The 14,750-nt window shown below is 39.9% G+C and overlaps 1 protein-coding gene across 1 annotated transcript in view; it reads left to right on the top strand.

Moving 5' to 3' along the window:
• Usp13 (ubiquitin specific peptidase 13) overlaps nt 1-14,750 on the top strand; it is a 134,288-nt gene that overhangs the window by 49,051 nt on the left and 70,487 nt on the right. Inside the window, exons 4-6 of the mRNA XM_042669821.1 lie at nt 1,771-1,892; nt 8,826-8,968; nt 11,660-11,844. Coding sequence (XP_042525755.1) covers nt 1,771-1,892; nt 8,826-8,968; nt 11,660-11,844 — 450 coding nt within the window. The remainder of the gene's footprint in view (nt 1-1,770; nt 1,893-8,825; nt 8,969-11,659; nt 11,845-14,750) is intronic.

Genomic DNA, 14,750 nt, shown 5'->3' with positions numbered 1-14,750 from the left:
TTTCCTTTAAATAAATATCTTTATTGCTTTCTTTATTTTTAAATAGAATTTTAGTGTTATTATTAAGGTGGTATAGAGAGGGGTTATTGTTTCATAAAGTCAGGTAATAAGTACATTTCCTTTTGGACAATGTCACCTCTTCTTTCTCTTCCAGTTTCCCCTCACCTCCCTCCCCACAGGTGCATAGTTCATTTTTTACAATATCTTTATTTATTAAACTAATAAAATGGCCTTTTTTCCCAGATTAGGTTCTTGTGGTTATTTAGCAAAGTTGTTTTGTTTTTTATTTTAGTCTTTTTGCTTCTTCATATTTAGAATATTTTATTAAAATGTTCAGACCTTGTTTTCATTGTATCTTTCTTTTTTTTTTTTTTTAAATTTATTTGCTTATATCCTGGTACTGGAGTTTGAACTCAGGATCTGAGTGCCATCTCTTAGCTTTTTTGCTCAATGCTGGTGCTCTACCACTTGAACTACATCTCTGCTTCTGGTATTTTGCTGGTTACTTGGAGATAAGTCATGGCCTTTTCTGTCCCCATTGGTTTCTATCCTAGATCCTCATGACTCACCCTCTGAGTATCTTGGATTATAGGCATGAGCTACTGGTATCCTTGGTATCTTACTTTTTGTTCAAAACTGTTCCACTTTTGAGAATTAAACAGCAAAATTTATATATAAAATATATCAGATTTTTGCTGAAGTCATGTCAGATAACTACAGAACCTATGCCTTTGGTTCATAGGTGATAGCCCCAGGGCCCCCTACAATAAATGAACTTTCTTTCATTCACAGAGCTCATGCTTCTGCATGTGTTTGTTTCCCATTTGTGTATGGGGTTGTGTATGAAAGTAGAGTGTAAGGCCAAACAATTTTTCTGTCACCATAGTTCCAAACATACAAATACACAAACATGACCTTGGATGCTGGCATCTCTATAAATGCAAGGCCAAAATGTCTGTGTAGATGTTGTGACAAGAGGTTTCCTTGAGGCTTCACCTAACCTTTAGCAGAGATTAACTCAGCACATGGTGAGGATTTGATGGACAACTATCTAGAGAAGCTCATCTTTCTTACTGAGAATTCTCTGCAGAGGAAACAAGATGCTTGTGTGATGAGCATTCCACTCTAGTTTACTGTGTAAGGTCTCAGTGACCAGGAGTGAGAGACAGACAAGTCAAAGAGGGTAATTTGAGTTTTTAAATAATAATTACCATTTATCAGCTACTTATTTTGTGCCAAGTCTCTTGTCTACCATTTCTTACCTCTTTCGTATATTTTGTGAAATACTGAAGATGAGGAAACTACAGAGCTTAGAGTTTGTGACTCATCCAAAGTAACATTGAGTTTTGGGTTCCATATTGAATTAGGCCTATTTATTCTCCAGCCCATGTACTTTCTCCTATCTTTCTGTCCATTTGTGTGAAATCAGGTGCTATGGGACCCCAAGCCTCATAATTAACAATCTATTCTCTGCAAAATCTTTATGAATTTAATAATCTAGCATGTATATCTATTCTGATTACAAGGCTATATGATATGAACCCATCTTCTTCATGCATCTGCCACAGAATAAATGTACAGAGCTTATGGAAGAGGACAGGTCCTGGCATTTCTGGTTGGGGTAGATGGATGGCCATTTCAGATTGGAAACTGTAAATGTCATTTCTTTGGTGTCTCATCCTGTGAATCTCTGACTTTCCCAGTGTGTGCTGCCTTGGTGTGGGTGTCCCCTTCCTCACTTCCTGTTCTTTGTTTTTGTTTTCTCCTCAGATCTAGATACTGATGATGATTTAAATAGCGACGATTATGAATATGAAGATGAAGCCAAACTTGTTATATTCCCAGACCACTATGAAATAGCACTACCAAATATTGAGGAGTTACCAGCCCTGGTCAGTGAGTGTGTACAGCTGCTAGCTAGATGAACGTGACTCTGTCAGGGATGTGTGTGTGTGTGTGTGTGTGTGTGTGTGTGTGTGTGTGTGTGTGTGTGTGTGTGTGTGTTGTGAGCTGTAGGGGCAGGGGAGGGAGTGGGTTGAATGGGAGAAATTGAGAAGACCAAGCATGAAATGAGCGTACTGCTTCTGTGATTAGAGTGTCACAAAGTTGCATTTCCAGCATTGTCAGGTAGCCTATCTCCTTTTTCTATGCCTTGTAAGCTTCATTGCTCATGATTTTAGGTTTCTCTAGAGTGGGCTGACTTCTTTTCTCTTGGTCACAGTCTGTTGCTTCATTTTCAAAATGTGCATCTCATATGCATAGGGAATGGTAACGAGGATGCTCTTCTGATCAGAGGGATGACAGTATTTTTATTCATTTTGTTCTTCCACATAAGGATTTGTTAGGAAACATTAAATATTATAATATTTATAATTATATTATAATACCACAAGGATTTAATATTATACTGCCACAACAAAGCCACATAATTAGAAAGAAGGCCAGACATTTACAAGCCCCAGGTCTGTGGGAACTCTGGAAAAATGTAAGTTCTTGCAGGTTTGCTCCCTGTGAGGACTAAGACTGTTCTCAAGGGTTTTTGTTTGAGAGAGTATGCTTTCTTCCTCCTTCTACTATCTCTTTTCTTCCTTTTCGTTTCTTTTGAACTTGTGTCTCCAGAAAGATGTTCATTTTCCTGAACCATTTGATTCTGGGGTTTTTCCCTTTCTTTGGTTGTTGTTACTGGGGTTTGAACTCAGGGGTTTGTGCTTGCTAGGTAGGAGCTCTACTGTTTGAGTCACACATCCAGTCTTTTTTTTAACCTCTGGTTATTTTGGGGATAACATCTGGGTGGCCTGGACTGTGATTCTCCTGTATGCCAAATTCTTTGCACAGCTGGCATCCTTCCTTGATCCTCCTGTTATCAGCCTCCCTCAGTGAAAACCGAAGGCATGGGCCATGACTGTTGTCTTTCCCTTGGTGCTTGAATCTTCTAAGTGGAGTCAGGATTTCTGCAGGGGCACTAGGTGTTTGCCACACTTTCCCCTTATTTCCTGTATTGTGTCTAACACTCTATCCTCTTTCCTTTCATTGTCTCTTTTCCTCTCTCTGATTTTTTAGAACCTGACTTCAGATGGCAGGCAGGTCAGGCCAGGTTGGATTTAGAAATGCCAGTTCATTCTCTCCCTCAAACTATGCCAGAACCAAAGCCAAGTCTTTAAACCCAGAGTCTTCTGGATGTTCCTTGTCTACAGCCATCTGTTCACCTGCTGTTGCCAAAATAGGACATTTGTGCTTAGGGTTTCCATGTCCCCAGAGACTAGGTTTCTACCACTTAACTTCTTTTAGTCAAATCTACTTTAGATCTAAATTTTGTGTACTCATTGCTGTGGCCTTTCCACTTAAGTATGAAGTAGGCTGTGATCAGTGAAGCATGCAGAGTTAAGTTAAATTCCCTTTGCTTTCTCTGATTCCCTATGTTGACTTATGTAGCTGTTGCCAGGGATTAAATGTATTAGTGACAGAATGATCTTACTTCATCCCATTACCTGAAATTATATACTAAAGCATATGTCACGGTAGTACTGAGAATTCTTACTGCCCTTTTGCTGTTGGAAAGAAGCATACTGTAAGTAAATTTTATGACAATATTTTCCTCTCATTCAAATAGGATAGTCTTTTATGTGAAAAAAATTAAAAATCTTCTTAAATAATTTGTGTATATAGAGCATGAGTAGAAGTATAAATGTTCTTATTTAAAAGGAAAGTGCCACATAAATCCAAATCCAGCAAGATACAATTTCTTTTTAATTTTGTTACTTTTGCATAGTTGTACAATGTATACTTTTAAGAGTGTTTTAGAATACTTTAAAGCGAAAACTTTATTACTTTAAAGAAATAATTTAAGAATAGGAACAAAATTAGACCCAAGAAGTTCACGCTTATAATCCTAGCTACTCATGAGGCAGAGGTCTGAGGCTCAGGGTTCCAAGCTAACTCTGGGCAGTTAAGTCCATGAGACTCATGTTCAATTAACTACCAAAAAGTCAGAGATGGACCTGTAGCTCAAGTGTATAGTGCTAGTCTTGAGCACAAAAGCTAAGGAACAGTATCCAGGCCATGAGTTCAAGTCCAGAACAAGCATACAACATACACATACACAAATGGAGAACAAAGCTAGGAATGATAGTGTAAATCTATACTCCTAGCAAACTTGAGGCTGAGGATTGTATTTGAGACAAGCTTGGGCTACATATTGAGAATGTCCTACAACAAACAAACAGGAAAATAATGACAACAAAAGAATTATTTGGAATATGTGAGTAGGATGATTGAAAGAAAATTGATTTATCTGGCAATAGCCAAAAGGATTTATCTACATAAAAGATGCTAATTGCTATACTTTATACCTTGACTGATTCTTTCATGTTTGATGATTCTCTTTTTTGAACTTTTAAATAAAAAAATATTAGCCTTGCTAGGTACCAATGGCCCCCGCCTGTAATCCTAGCTATTCAGGATGCTAACAGGACTAGGGTTTGAACCCAGCCTGGGCAGAAAAGTCCATGAGACTCTTATTTCTAATTAACTAGCAAAAAACTGGAAGTGGAGTTGTGGCTCTAGTGGTAAAACAATAGCTAGCTGTTAGCAAAAAAGCTCACAGTGCCCAGGGTTAGAGTTCAAGCTCCAGCACTGGCATACACAAGCACATACACATTCTCTCTCTCTCTCTCTCTCTCTCTCTCTCTCTCTCTCTCTCTCTCACACACACACACACACACACACACTTAGTTTAAAAAACATCTAGTAAGAGTATGGTATTAGTGGCTCATGACCATGTAATCCTAGCTACATGGGAGGCTGAGATCTGAGAATTGAGCTTCAAAGCCAGCTTAGCCAGGTCAATTTGTGAAACTTTTTTTTTTTTTTTTGATCATGAAGGCTGACATACATTGTTGTGATGGCATATATTGTTACAAACATCTTCAGAAACACAAGCATCAACAAAGTATATTCACGAACCCTGGATTAATCTGTGAGACTTTTATCTCAAGCCAGAAGTGGAGTTGTGGTTTGAGGAGTAGCCTGTCAACCTTGAGTGAAAAAGCTAAGGGACTGGGTCCAGACCCTGAGTTGAAGTCCCTGTACCAATATTAAAAATCCCAAAAGGAAATGAAACAAAAACCAGCTAGTAAGGAGATTCTTCCTTCATCTCTTGAGCGTTTCTGCTCAGAACAATTTCAGGTGAGAGAGTTATTCAGTAGACTCTACCAGATAGTCAAATGACCTATGAATGATGTGGAGCTCACAATAAGGCTCTTTGAGCTTGAAAATGAAAGCTTCAGTGCTTTTATTTTCAAAATCAGGAATGATTACAATCAGCATGATTGTAATTAGCAAACTATAGGCTGCTGAGGGAAACAGCCTGCTTGTTAGTATATGCTGATTTTTGAATGGATACACTTCCATGGTTGCTGTCAGGGTAACAGTGTGGTGTCACTAAGTGTGATCCTGAATATGGTCCTGGGAGCTCATGTAGATATAAATGACCTCAACAGCATGTAGATAATAGTAAGTTTAATAAAATAACTAGGAAATAAGGATTCTTGGAATATGTTACCTTTGTAGAAGATACTAGTAAGTCTATGTCATTTAATAATAGTTGTGTTTAACAAGCATCTTGCAAAATTTCTTAATCCTTTCCTTGCTTTATATAAAGAAAAATTACACAGGGCAATGCATATCACATGCTATTTCAGTACATGTATGTATTATATAATGGTTAAATTTTCATTTTCTTAAGGCAAGGTTTCACACTTGTGGTCCCCTCCCTACTATCCCCCCACCCAGCTCATCCTTAGCCCTTGAGTGTTGGGATTATAAACATGCACCACTACTCTTGTCTCTTAACTTAAACCAGGTTAAAGGTTAAATGTACCTGTCACTTAAACATTTATCATTTCACTTCTTTTTTGTTGTTGTTGTTGGTTGTGGGGCTTGAAATCAGGGCCTGGGCATTGTTCTTGAGCCTTTGTGCTCAAGACTAGTGCTCTACTACTTTGAACCACAGTTCCATTTCCAATTGTCTGGTTAATTGGAGGTAAGAGTCTCACAGACTTTCCTGCCTGGGCTGGCTTCAAACTTTGATCTTGTGATCTCAGCCTCCTGAATAGCTAGGATTACAGGCCCAAGCCACCATTGTGGGCACATTTATCATTTCTTAATGGTGAAAGCACCCAGATTCCTTTTTTTCTAACTTCTTGAAATATGTGCTTGTCTGTTCCCACCACAGGATGCAGTAGCACACCAGGACTTCTTGCTCTTACCTAAATTTACTTTAGATTGATTAACCAACAGTTTCAGATCTCTCTCTACCACTCTCCTCAGCCTCTGCTAATCACCACCAATTTTCAAGTTCTGTAACTTCAAGTTTTTATGCCCCACATTATACCTGGCTTAATTTGTTTAACATAAAAATGATCTCCAGTCCATCCCATCTTCTCCTGCCCTTTTTTGCCCTTCTTTCCCTCCCTCCCTCCCTCCCTCCCTCCCTCCCTCCCTCCCTCCCTCCCTCCCTCCCTCCCTCCCTCCCTCTCTTCCTTCCTTCCTTCCTTCCTTCCTTCCTTCCTTCCTTCCTTCCTTCCTTCCTTCCTTCCTTCCTTCCTTCTTTCCTTCTGCATGAATGCTATTCCATTGTGCACTTGTACCAAATTTTCTTTATCTGTTTACCAGTTGGTGGACATGTAGGATTTTTTTCAATTTCTTGGCTATTGTGGTTAATAGGAATGCAGCATTTCTTAAAATTTAATCACTAGCATTTAAGAGACAGTGTGAGCTAGTTCTAGAGGTCCATAGACCTCTGAACCTGAGGTCTATGGAGACTGTATATCTCCAGATACAAAGTCCAAGGAAAAATAATTCATAATGTAGATTATAAGATGATTGGTTGTGATCTTCAGCTGTGGACCCATAAAAAGGGAATTGGAATGATTTTTGATAAACACTAGATTAGTGTTTTGTACATGCCCCAAAAGTCTAAGGAAATTGTATTCGTTTCACTAGGAAGGTATTCAAAGAAAAGAGAGATTACATCTGAATCTTGTTCAAAACCCTCATACATTATAAGCCATAATACCTAAAAATGATGTAATGGTGGGGAGAGGAGTTGATAAAATCCAGGGGAGGATGGAGACATGAACAGGGTAGTCAGTGAAACAAAAATGCTATAGCAAGCTAGACTGAAAAGATTAGGATGCTATATGAGGAGTGCTAAGGGTTTATGGTCCAGCCTCACAAAATTGGAAAGGGTCTTAGAGCACTAATCCTTCTTCCTGCCTTTGCCAGGTTGAGTGTCATCCATTGGTAGTATTAAGTATGACTGTGGGGAGTTCATACTGGGGAAAGGTGGGATCTAATTTTTACAGCAGATCACTGGCTTCTGGGAAAGGAAGAGGGAATATGTGTGGAAGAAAGGAGACTAACTGTAAGGCTGTTGTGTAGTCGTAGTGGGGAGCCAGGATGGTGGGTGGGATGAGGGAGGCTGAAGTGTAGAAGTATATTCTAGTTTTGTCTGGGATAGAGGCTTTATAGCAGATGCTTCTGGGCTGAATGGTTGGGTCAATGGCAGCTGAGAAAATGGTACAGAAGATTAGTGATGTAGAACACAAGCTTTCTTTTGTTATAAAATTTAGTTTATAATTTAAAAGGGCTTTTATTATTCTAAGCAAGTTGAGCCTCCTTCACTACTACCTAATTTTAAAATATTTTTATTGTCGCACCAAATACCTCACACCATAAGTCAACATTCTTCAAACTCCATCCCCTGTCTCACTAACCTCTTTTTGTCTCTATGGATTTATCTGTTTGGGCACTTTATATAAGTGGGGGTCATAAAATATGCTTTCCTCTGTGAATGGCTTTCTCATTTAGCATGTATTTTCAAAATGTATTCATGTTGTAGCATGCATCAGTATTTAATTTCCATTTATTGCCAAATAATATTCCATTTTATGAACCTATTACATTTTATATTTTATATTCTCCTTATCATGGATAGGTATCTGGGTTGTTTCTATTTAATTGTAAATATATTAGGAGTTTCTGTGTGGTCACCTGTTTTTATATCTATTGCATATATTCTTAGTTGTAGAATATCTGGGCTTTATGTTAGCTCTGTTTAGTCATTTGGGAACTGCCAAGCTGTTTTCCAAATTGGCTGTACCATTTAAGAATGTTTTTTAAAGAGGGCTAGAAATAGCTAATAGCATGCAGAGATCAGAAAAGGTGATAATAAACATATGGGTTTGGGAGAAGGCAGTTGGTGCCAAACAGGACCTCACAGATTTGCTCATGATGAGGACATGTGGCGCGGAGACACCGAGGCATGTCTCTGTCCAGAGCCACATTTGCACCAGATTAAGAAATGGAACCAGGCTGCGGTTGCATCCAAGTGTCTGTGACAACATGCCATTGTGTGATGAATTGAGAATATTGAATATCCCAGGGTACATTGGTTAGGAGGAGCGGATCATTTGGGAAAATCCTAGGTGTTTCTGTGCTTTAGCCCCACCCTTGTCATTGCTTACCTTATACTTTTCACTCTGCTGACCTCTAAGCTTGAGTTTAAAAACTGAACTTGTTTCCTTGCTTTCTTGTATCATTTGCCAATCAATACTCTAAACTGTGCAATAAAAAGAAACTTAGCTAGATTTCTAGTAAAGCAAAGAAAACTTGCATCTTACTTTCCAGGTAACTGTTTTACTTGAATTTTATTTATCTCAGATGTATTTATATATAAGCTTTAAAATTCACTTTCTAGAAGTTGCTATTCTCTCAAATGTTTCTTCTTCATTTTTTAAAAAGTTCTACCTGTGTTTGTCTTACAGGTAACAATTGCTTGTGATGCAGTTCTCAGCTCAAAATCTCCATACAGAAAGCAAGACTCAGACACATGGGAAAATGAATTGCCAGTGTCTAAATATGCCAATGACCTCACACAGTTGGATAATGGAGTCAGGATTCCTCCAAGGTCAGAGTCAAATATCAAAATGGAACTTTAGCCTCTATAGCTGGTCAAAGTTTTCTACCTCTTTTCTGAATTAAGAATTATGTATTCTACCAGATACCTTTTAGTAAGAGTAAGGCCAATACTTCTAAAATTGTACCTTTGAAATGGATACACAACACATTCAGCACGTAGCCCTAGAGCCTTTTCCACATCAAAGCTGCCAGTTGCAGACACATACTCTGCTATAGGGGCTTCTCCCCCTGAGGAAACCAGTTGGGGCAGGCATGGACAGCAGCAGTGCCCCAGAATAAAAGCTCCCTTCTCCTTTCCTGGAACAGCCTTGACTAGGAGCCATGCAGGCAGTAGAAACTACCCAGCTTCCTTTCTCCAGGTGGGGACACTTGTCTTCCTAGTCCACAGCTGGCCTGAGTCCCGGCTGTTCATAGTGGCTCATTGAGATGTCCTGTCCTGGCTTCCTGTTCTTTTCTGTCTGTCTGCCTTACTCCTCTAGGGTACCTCCCTCACAAGTCATTTACATTTGTTGTAGGAGGACTCAACTTAATACAGTGTTTAGTTGTCACATTTTGGCAGAAATATTCCTTGGGCTGAATTAGCATCTCGTCCTCCTTACTGCTAGTGTGTTTACAAAGGTGACTCCTGGAGGACAAGAACAGTGAGAGTAGCAAGAGTAGGACTCTACTTCTGTGTTCTTTGTGCACTTAGGAAAGGAGTGTCACTTCTGGGCCTCATTTTTTCTCCATGGAAAAACACAGATAGTAATACTGATGCTGGTCAGTGTTAACTACAATTAAGATAAAACTTTCTGTAAATTCCCTAACACATGGCAGATATTTCATACTTAGTTTATTTTTTTCCCTATTAATTTGGATATATGGCCAGGGTGTGTTAGTCAGCTTTCTGTTACTATACCAAATGCGTAAGATAAACAAGATGAAACATTTGTTTGGCCTCACAGTTTTGGAGGCCACAGTGCTGAGGCCTTACATGGTGTGATGAGGATGTATGGGGAGTGAAAGAGAAGAGGCCAAGGTTCCAATGTCCCCTTTGTAGGTGTCCCCCTAAAAGACTGGAAGATCTCCCACAAAGCCCAACCTGTTACAGGTTTTATATAGTGCCACACTGGGGACTAAGCCTTCAGCACATGGGCCCTTGAGGGACCCTCCAGATCCAGACTGCAGGAAGGGGGTTTATTTAAACTAGATCACCATGTATGGCTAACACTTTAGAGCCGCCTATGCTTTTATACATGGGAACCTCAGTGCTCGCCACGTGTTCAAGCTCTGCTGTCTGTCCCTCATGTGAGAATTGTGAGGAAACGACCCCTTTCCTAGCCTCCATGTCCTGTGTCAGTTTTCTAAAGTTTAAGAGCATCTTGGAAGTGCTGGGAAGAGCTGGTTCAATCTGGGAGGCAGGCAGGGAACTGAATGGTTCTGTTGTGGTTCTAGGGTTTGGGTTCGTTGTCTCAATCCGATAAATAATTGAAGGAAAGGACACAGATGACAGGGTAAGAAGCTGAGAGCCAAACTAATGGAAAGCAAAAGTAACAGACTTGTCTGAAGAGGAGGTCCACCAGGTAGGACTTATGAGGCAGGAGGAGTGGGAACAGAGGCAGTGCTTATTTGAAAAAGTAAGACACAAAGCCGGGCGCTGGTGGCTCACGCCTGTAATCCTAGCTACTCAGGAGGCTGAGGTCTGAGGATCGCGGTTCAAAGCCAGCCCGGGCAGGAGAGACCATGAGACTCCTATCTCCAATAAACCACCAGAAAACCGGAAGTGGCGCTGTAGCTCAAGTGGTAGAGTGCTCGCCTTGAGCTGAAGAGCTGAGGGACAGCACCCAGGCCCAGAGTTCAAGCCCCACAACCGACAAAAAAAAAAAAAAAAAAAGTAAGACACCAGAGGAAACTGAGGAAAAGCCTTTTAGATATCAGCAGGTTGGTATAAGCCCCCAATCTGAACTCCTGACTGGGAGGGCTGCATTATGCCATAGGAGATCTTACCCGAGGGATTTCCAGGCAAGGAAGAGGAAGAAGAGAAGGATGAGGATGAGGAGAAGGAGATAAAGGATGAGAAGAAGGAGGAGGAAGAGGAGGAGGAGGAGGAAGAGGAGGAAGAGGAAGAGGAAGCAGCCGTGGCAGCGGCAAGGGTTTAGACTTCTCTGTGTAAGAGGGTGAAAAGTAGGGCCTGGAAATCGGTAGCCCCACTGTAGGCTTGTGGGTCCCTCTTTTGGTGCATTTTGGTTGAGCTCCCATCTGGTTAAGTCACTTTCTATCTCACCCCAAGGGGAGAAGGCACCTGTCCCCTGTCCAGGTCTGCTCCAGAGTCATCGAAGTCTTTGTTTTCTCAGAGGAAGGGGTAGGCTCCCCCTGGCTATGCTGTTTTCAAGGTTGTTTGGATGAGGAGGTGGGGTAGGCTCCATGGGCCATCTCCATTATCCTCAGGGTCCCCCAGGAAGATGAGACAGTGTTACCCCCACCTGGAGGCTGTCTGTCCCTATCTGCCTAAACAGTATCACCTGTCACTTAGTAGCCATAAGGTTTTTGGGAGAGAAAGTGGGAAGCCCAGTCTCTGTTATTTTATCAAGGGTGTCCTGTGACTTCCACCTTGAGATACTTTTCTTATGTGTTAGATTCTTTGTTGTTATTGTTGATTCTGTGCTCTGGCTCTTCTGACTGCTCTCTGATGACTTTCTAGTGGTTGGAAGTGTGCCAGGTGTGACCTGCGAGAGAACCTCTGGTTGAATCTGACCGATGGCTCTGTCCTGTGTGGAAAGTGGTTCTTTGACAGCTCCGGGGGGAATGGGCATGCACTGGAGCATTACAGAGACATGGGTTACCCTCTGGCTGTGAAGCTGGGAACCATCACCCCTGACGGGGCAGGTGAGTTTGCTTTGACTGAATTTAGGAACATGAAGTGGCTTCTTATGGATAGCCAATCTCTGAACTCAGCACAAATTTGAATCTTGATTTTACCTACTAACTGTGAGTTAACTTGGCAAGTTTTCTAGTCTTCCATAATTTCAGAGTCCTCATTTTGAGAACACTTGGGAGCATAAAACACTGAACACGTTGGGACACAGTAATACTGCAAGTTAGTGACTGTTGTTACTGTCCTTTTGTTTACCTTTTGGCTAAGAGGATAGTAGCAGGAATCAGGATTAGTGAAGTGAATGAGCGTAATAGAATCACTACCAGAACAGTAGGAGGAGACAATTCATTATGCGGAATCGTATTTAGGAACAAGTGGCTTAATGAATTGTAAAGAATTCTCTGTGTTGAGTGTGGGAAAACCAGGCACGATGTTGTTCACATTCTTTGAAGGATTACACTATTTCAACCATCAGCTTCAGAATTAGTTGTTTCTTTCAATTGTCATGATTTATAGTTAGTTTGGGTCATGTTTGTACAGTTAATTTCTTCTACCATTTTGTGATGGAAAGAGAAATAATATTTGGTCAAGAATGAAAAACTTGGGGCTGGGAAGGTGGCTCAGTGGTAGAGCGCTTGCCTTGCATGCCTGAGGCCCTAGGTTCGATTCCTTAGCACCACATAAGCAAAAAGAAAAAAGCCGGAAGTGGCGCTGTGGCTCAAGTGGTAGAGTGCTAGCCTTGAGCTGAAGAGCTGAGGGACAGCACCCAGGCCCAGCGTTCAGGCCCTCCCCCGCAAAAAAAGAATGAAAAACTTAATTGTTTTTAACATTTATTATTATTATTATCTTTAAGTAGTTGTACAAAGAAGTTCCCAGTCTACAATACAGTATATGAATACAAGTTGTCTGACAACATTGTCACCCATGGATCCTAACCCATCCCTTCTCTTACCTTACTTTTCTTTTCTTTTCTTTTTTAAATTGAGATTAGGTGATTACATAAATTTCACATATTTCACAGTATTGTGGAATAGTGATACTTAGTTAAAGTCACAAACACATTTTAACCTTCACAAGGTAAATTGTCATTATCATGGTCTATAAAGTTTGTGAATTCTATGAGCTTTGACAGTACGGTTATTTCTTCCACACCAGGTGATGTTTGCATTTCTTTCCTTTTGCTTAGTGTAAGCTGTTCCCTTTTTTCCTCTCATTCCTCCCTTCCCATCGCTGTCTTTGGGTCGCTTAGTTCTTTTTCTTCCAGTGCAGCTGATGGGCCCCTTTATTGTATGTTGCTCCATTTCCCACTACTTCTGCATCCTCCTCCTGGCTACCCTCCATATACCATATATATGTTCAAGAACATGGAGTCATTTAGCAATTATACAACAAAATGAGTGGCTGTCCTTTGAAAAGCTTAAATATTGAGCAGTATCTAGAGCCAGCATCCAATCGTTCTTGAAAACATTGATCAAACCCAAATCAAGACCAATCCTCAGTCAAAGTACCTCTAAACCTCCAGCTTTATTTAGTCTCTGTTCTTTGTTCTATGGTCAAATGATGCTTTAGGAAAATAATGTGGCTTGTCTTCTCTTTTTCTTAGTTATCTTTTTATGATGGAACTAAACTTGCTTTAGAGTTAATGGTCAAAGACTTTTCACTAGAGGATACTTCTCACTAACCCTTGCTAAACAGAGCTGGTATAGCTTTGCATTTATTTTATAATTGAAAGCTAGTAATTAAGTCATGTCAGGATTCTTTGGTTTCACAAATTCCAAATTTCATGGAATTATTTTAACTCATTAAAGAAAAGTAGCTGCAATGGTCTCTAGGTTCTGCTACCAAACATTTTCTTCCAAAGCAAGTGAACCTGTATATACACCAGATCTTCACCTAAATATTCCAGGATTTAAAGAGGAAATTCAGGACTTGCTTTTGGAGTCAGGATTGCAGTATGTGCTTAGCTAGCATTGGTCATTATTACTTTATAATGGCTATTGAGAAAGTGTTGTAAGAGATCTTTGTGCCTTTTCAGGAGGTTAGAGAGAGTTTCTAATACAGGAGCTCTTTTAATAAAATTGCAAGAGGAGAATATTGAAATTTAGATTCTCTTACTTTCTATCATGTTTAGTATAGGTTTTGTGTTTGTTTCTTTTTGCTGGTATTAGGGCTTGAAAACTCAGGACCTGGGCACTGTCCCTGAGCTTTTGCACCCAAGGCTAGCACTCTACTACTTGAGCCACAATTACACTTCTAGATTTGGTTAATTGGAGATACGAGTCTCATGGACTTGCTGGTATGGCTTTGAACCACAATTCCTCATATCTCAGAGGCCTTATGAATAGCTAGGATTACAGGCATGTGCCACTGGCACCTAGCATGTTTTGGGTAGTTTAAAAAATCCAATTCTCAGAAAGCCAAATCAGGATCAACAATTTGTATATGTGTGGTTTAGTTTTTCTACATTTTTAGTTGTTTAAGAATAGGGCTATGTCTTACTCATCTTTCTCTACCACTCCAAATCTTACACATATCAGACACAGATGTTTTTGTCAAACAACTGGCATATAAAATTTAAAGGTTCTACTACTTTGATGTGTCTATGCTGAAAGCAAAGATTAAATTTATTCTCTGTGGGTCTTTAATTATTCTAGAGCTCTTTTTTCTAGTGGGAAATATTTTCTAACTGGTATTTAGACAAATTTAAAGCTTCTTTGCTTTCAATTTGAGGAAGGAAAATTTGATATTTTACTCTTGATAGGACAAGAAACATGTTCAGGATAATATCTAGGGAATAAAGAGAAAGGCTTAAATAAATTGAAAATCAATAGTAATATCTTCTAGACAAATGAGTATCCAATGAATATGAAATGGGATTGACAAATTTTTTTTCAGCTTTTCTTTTTTCTAAGGTCTT

The sequence above is a fragment of the Dipodomys spectabilis genome, unplaced genomic scaffold (genome assembly GCF_019054845.1).
Source record: "Dipodomys spectabilis isolate Male_0828 unplaced genomic scaffold, ASM1905484v1 ptg000506l, whole genome shotgun sequence".
In the NCBI taxonomy this organism is placed as follows: domain Eukaryota; kingdom Metazoa; phylum Chordata; class Mammalia; order Rodentia; family Heteromyidae; genus Dipodomys; species Dipodomys spectabilis.
Note: the sequence above shows the minus strand (reverse complement) of the source record. Positions and strands in the feature narration are given on the sequence as shown.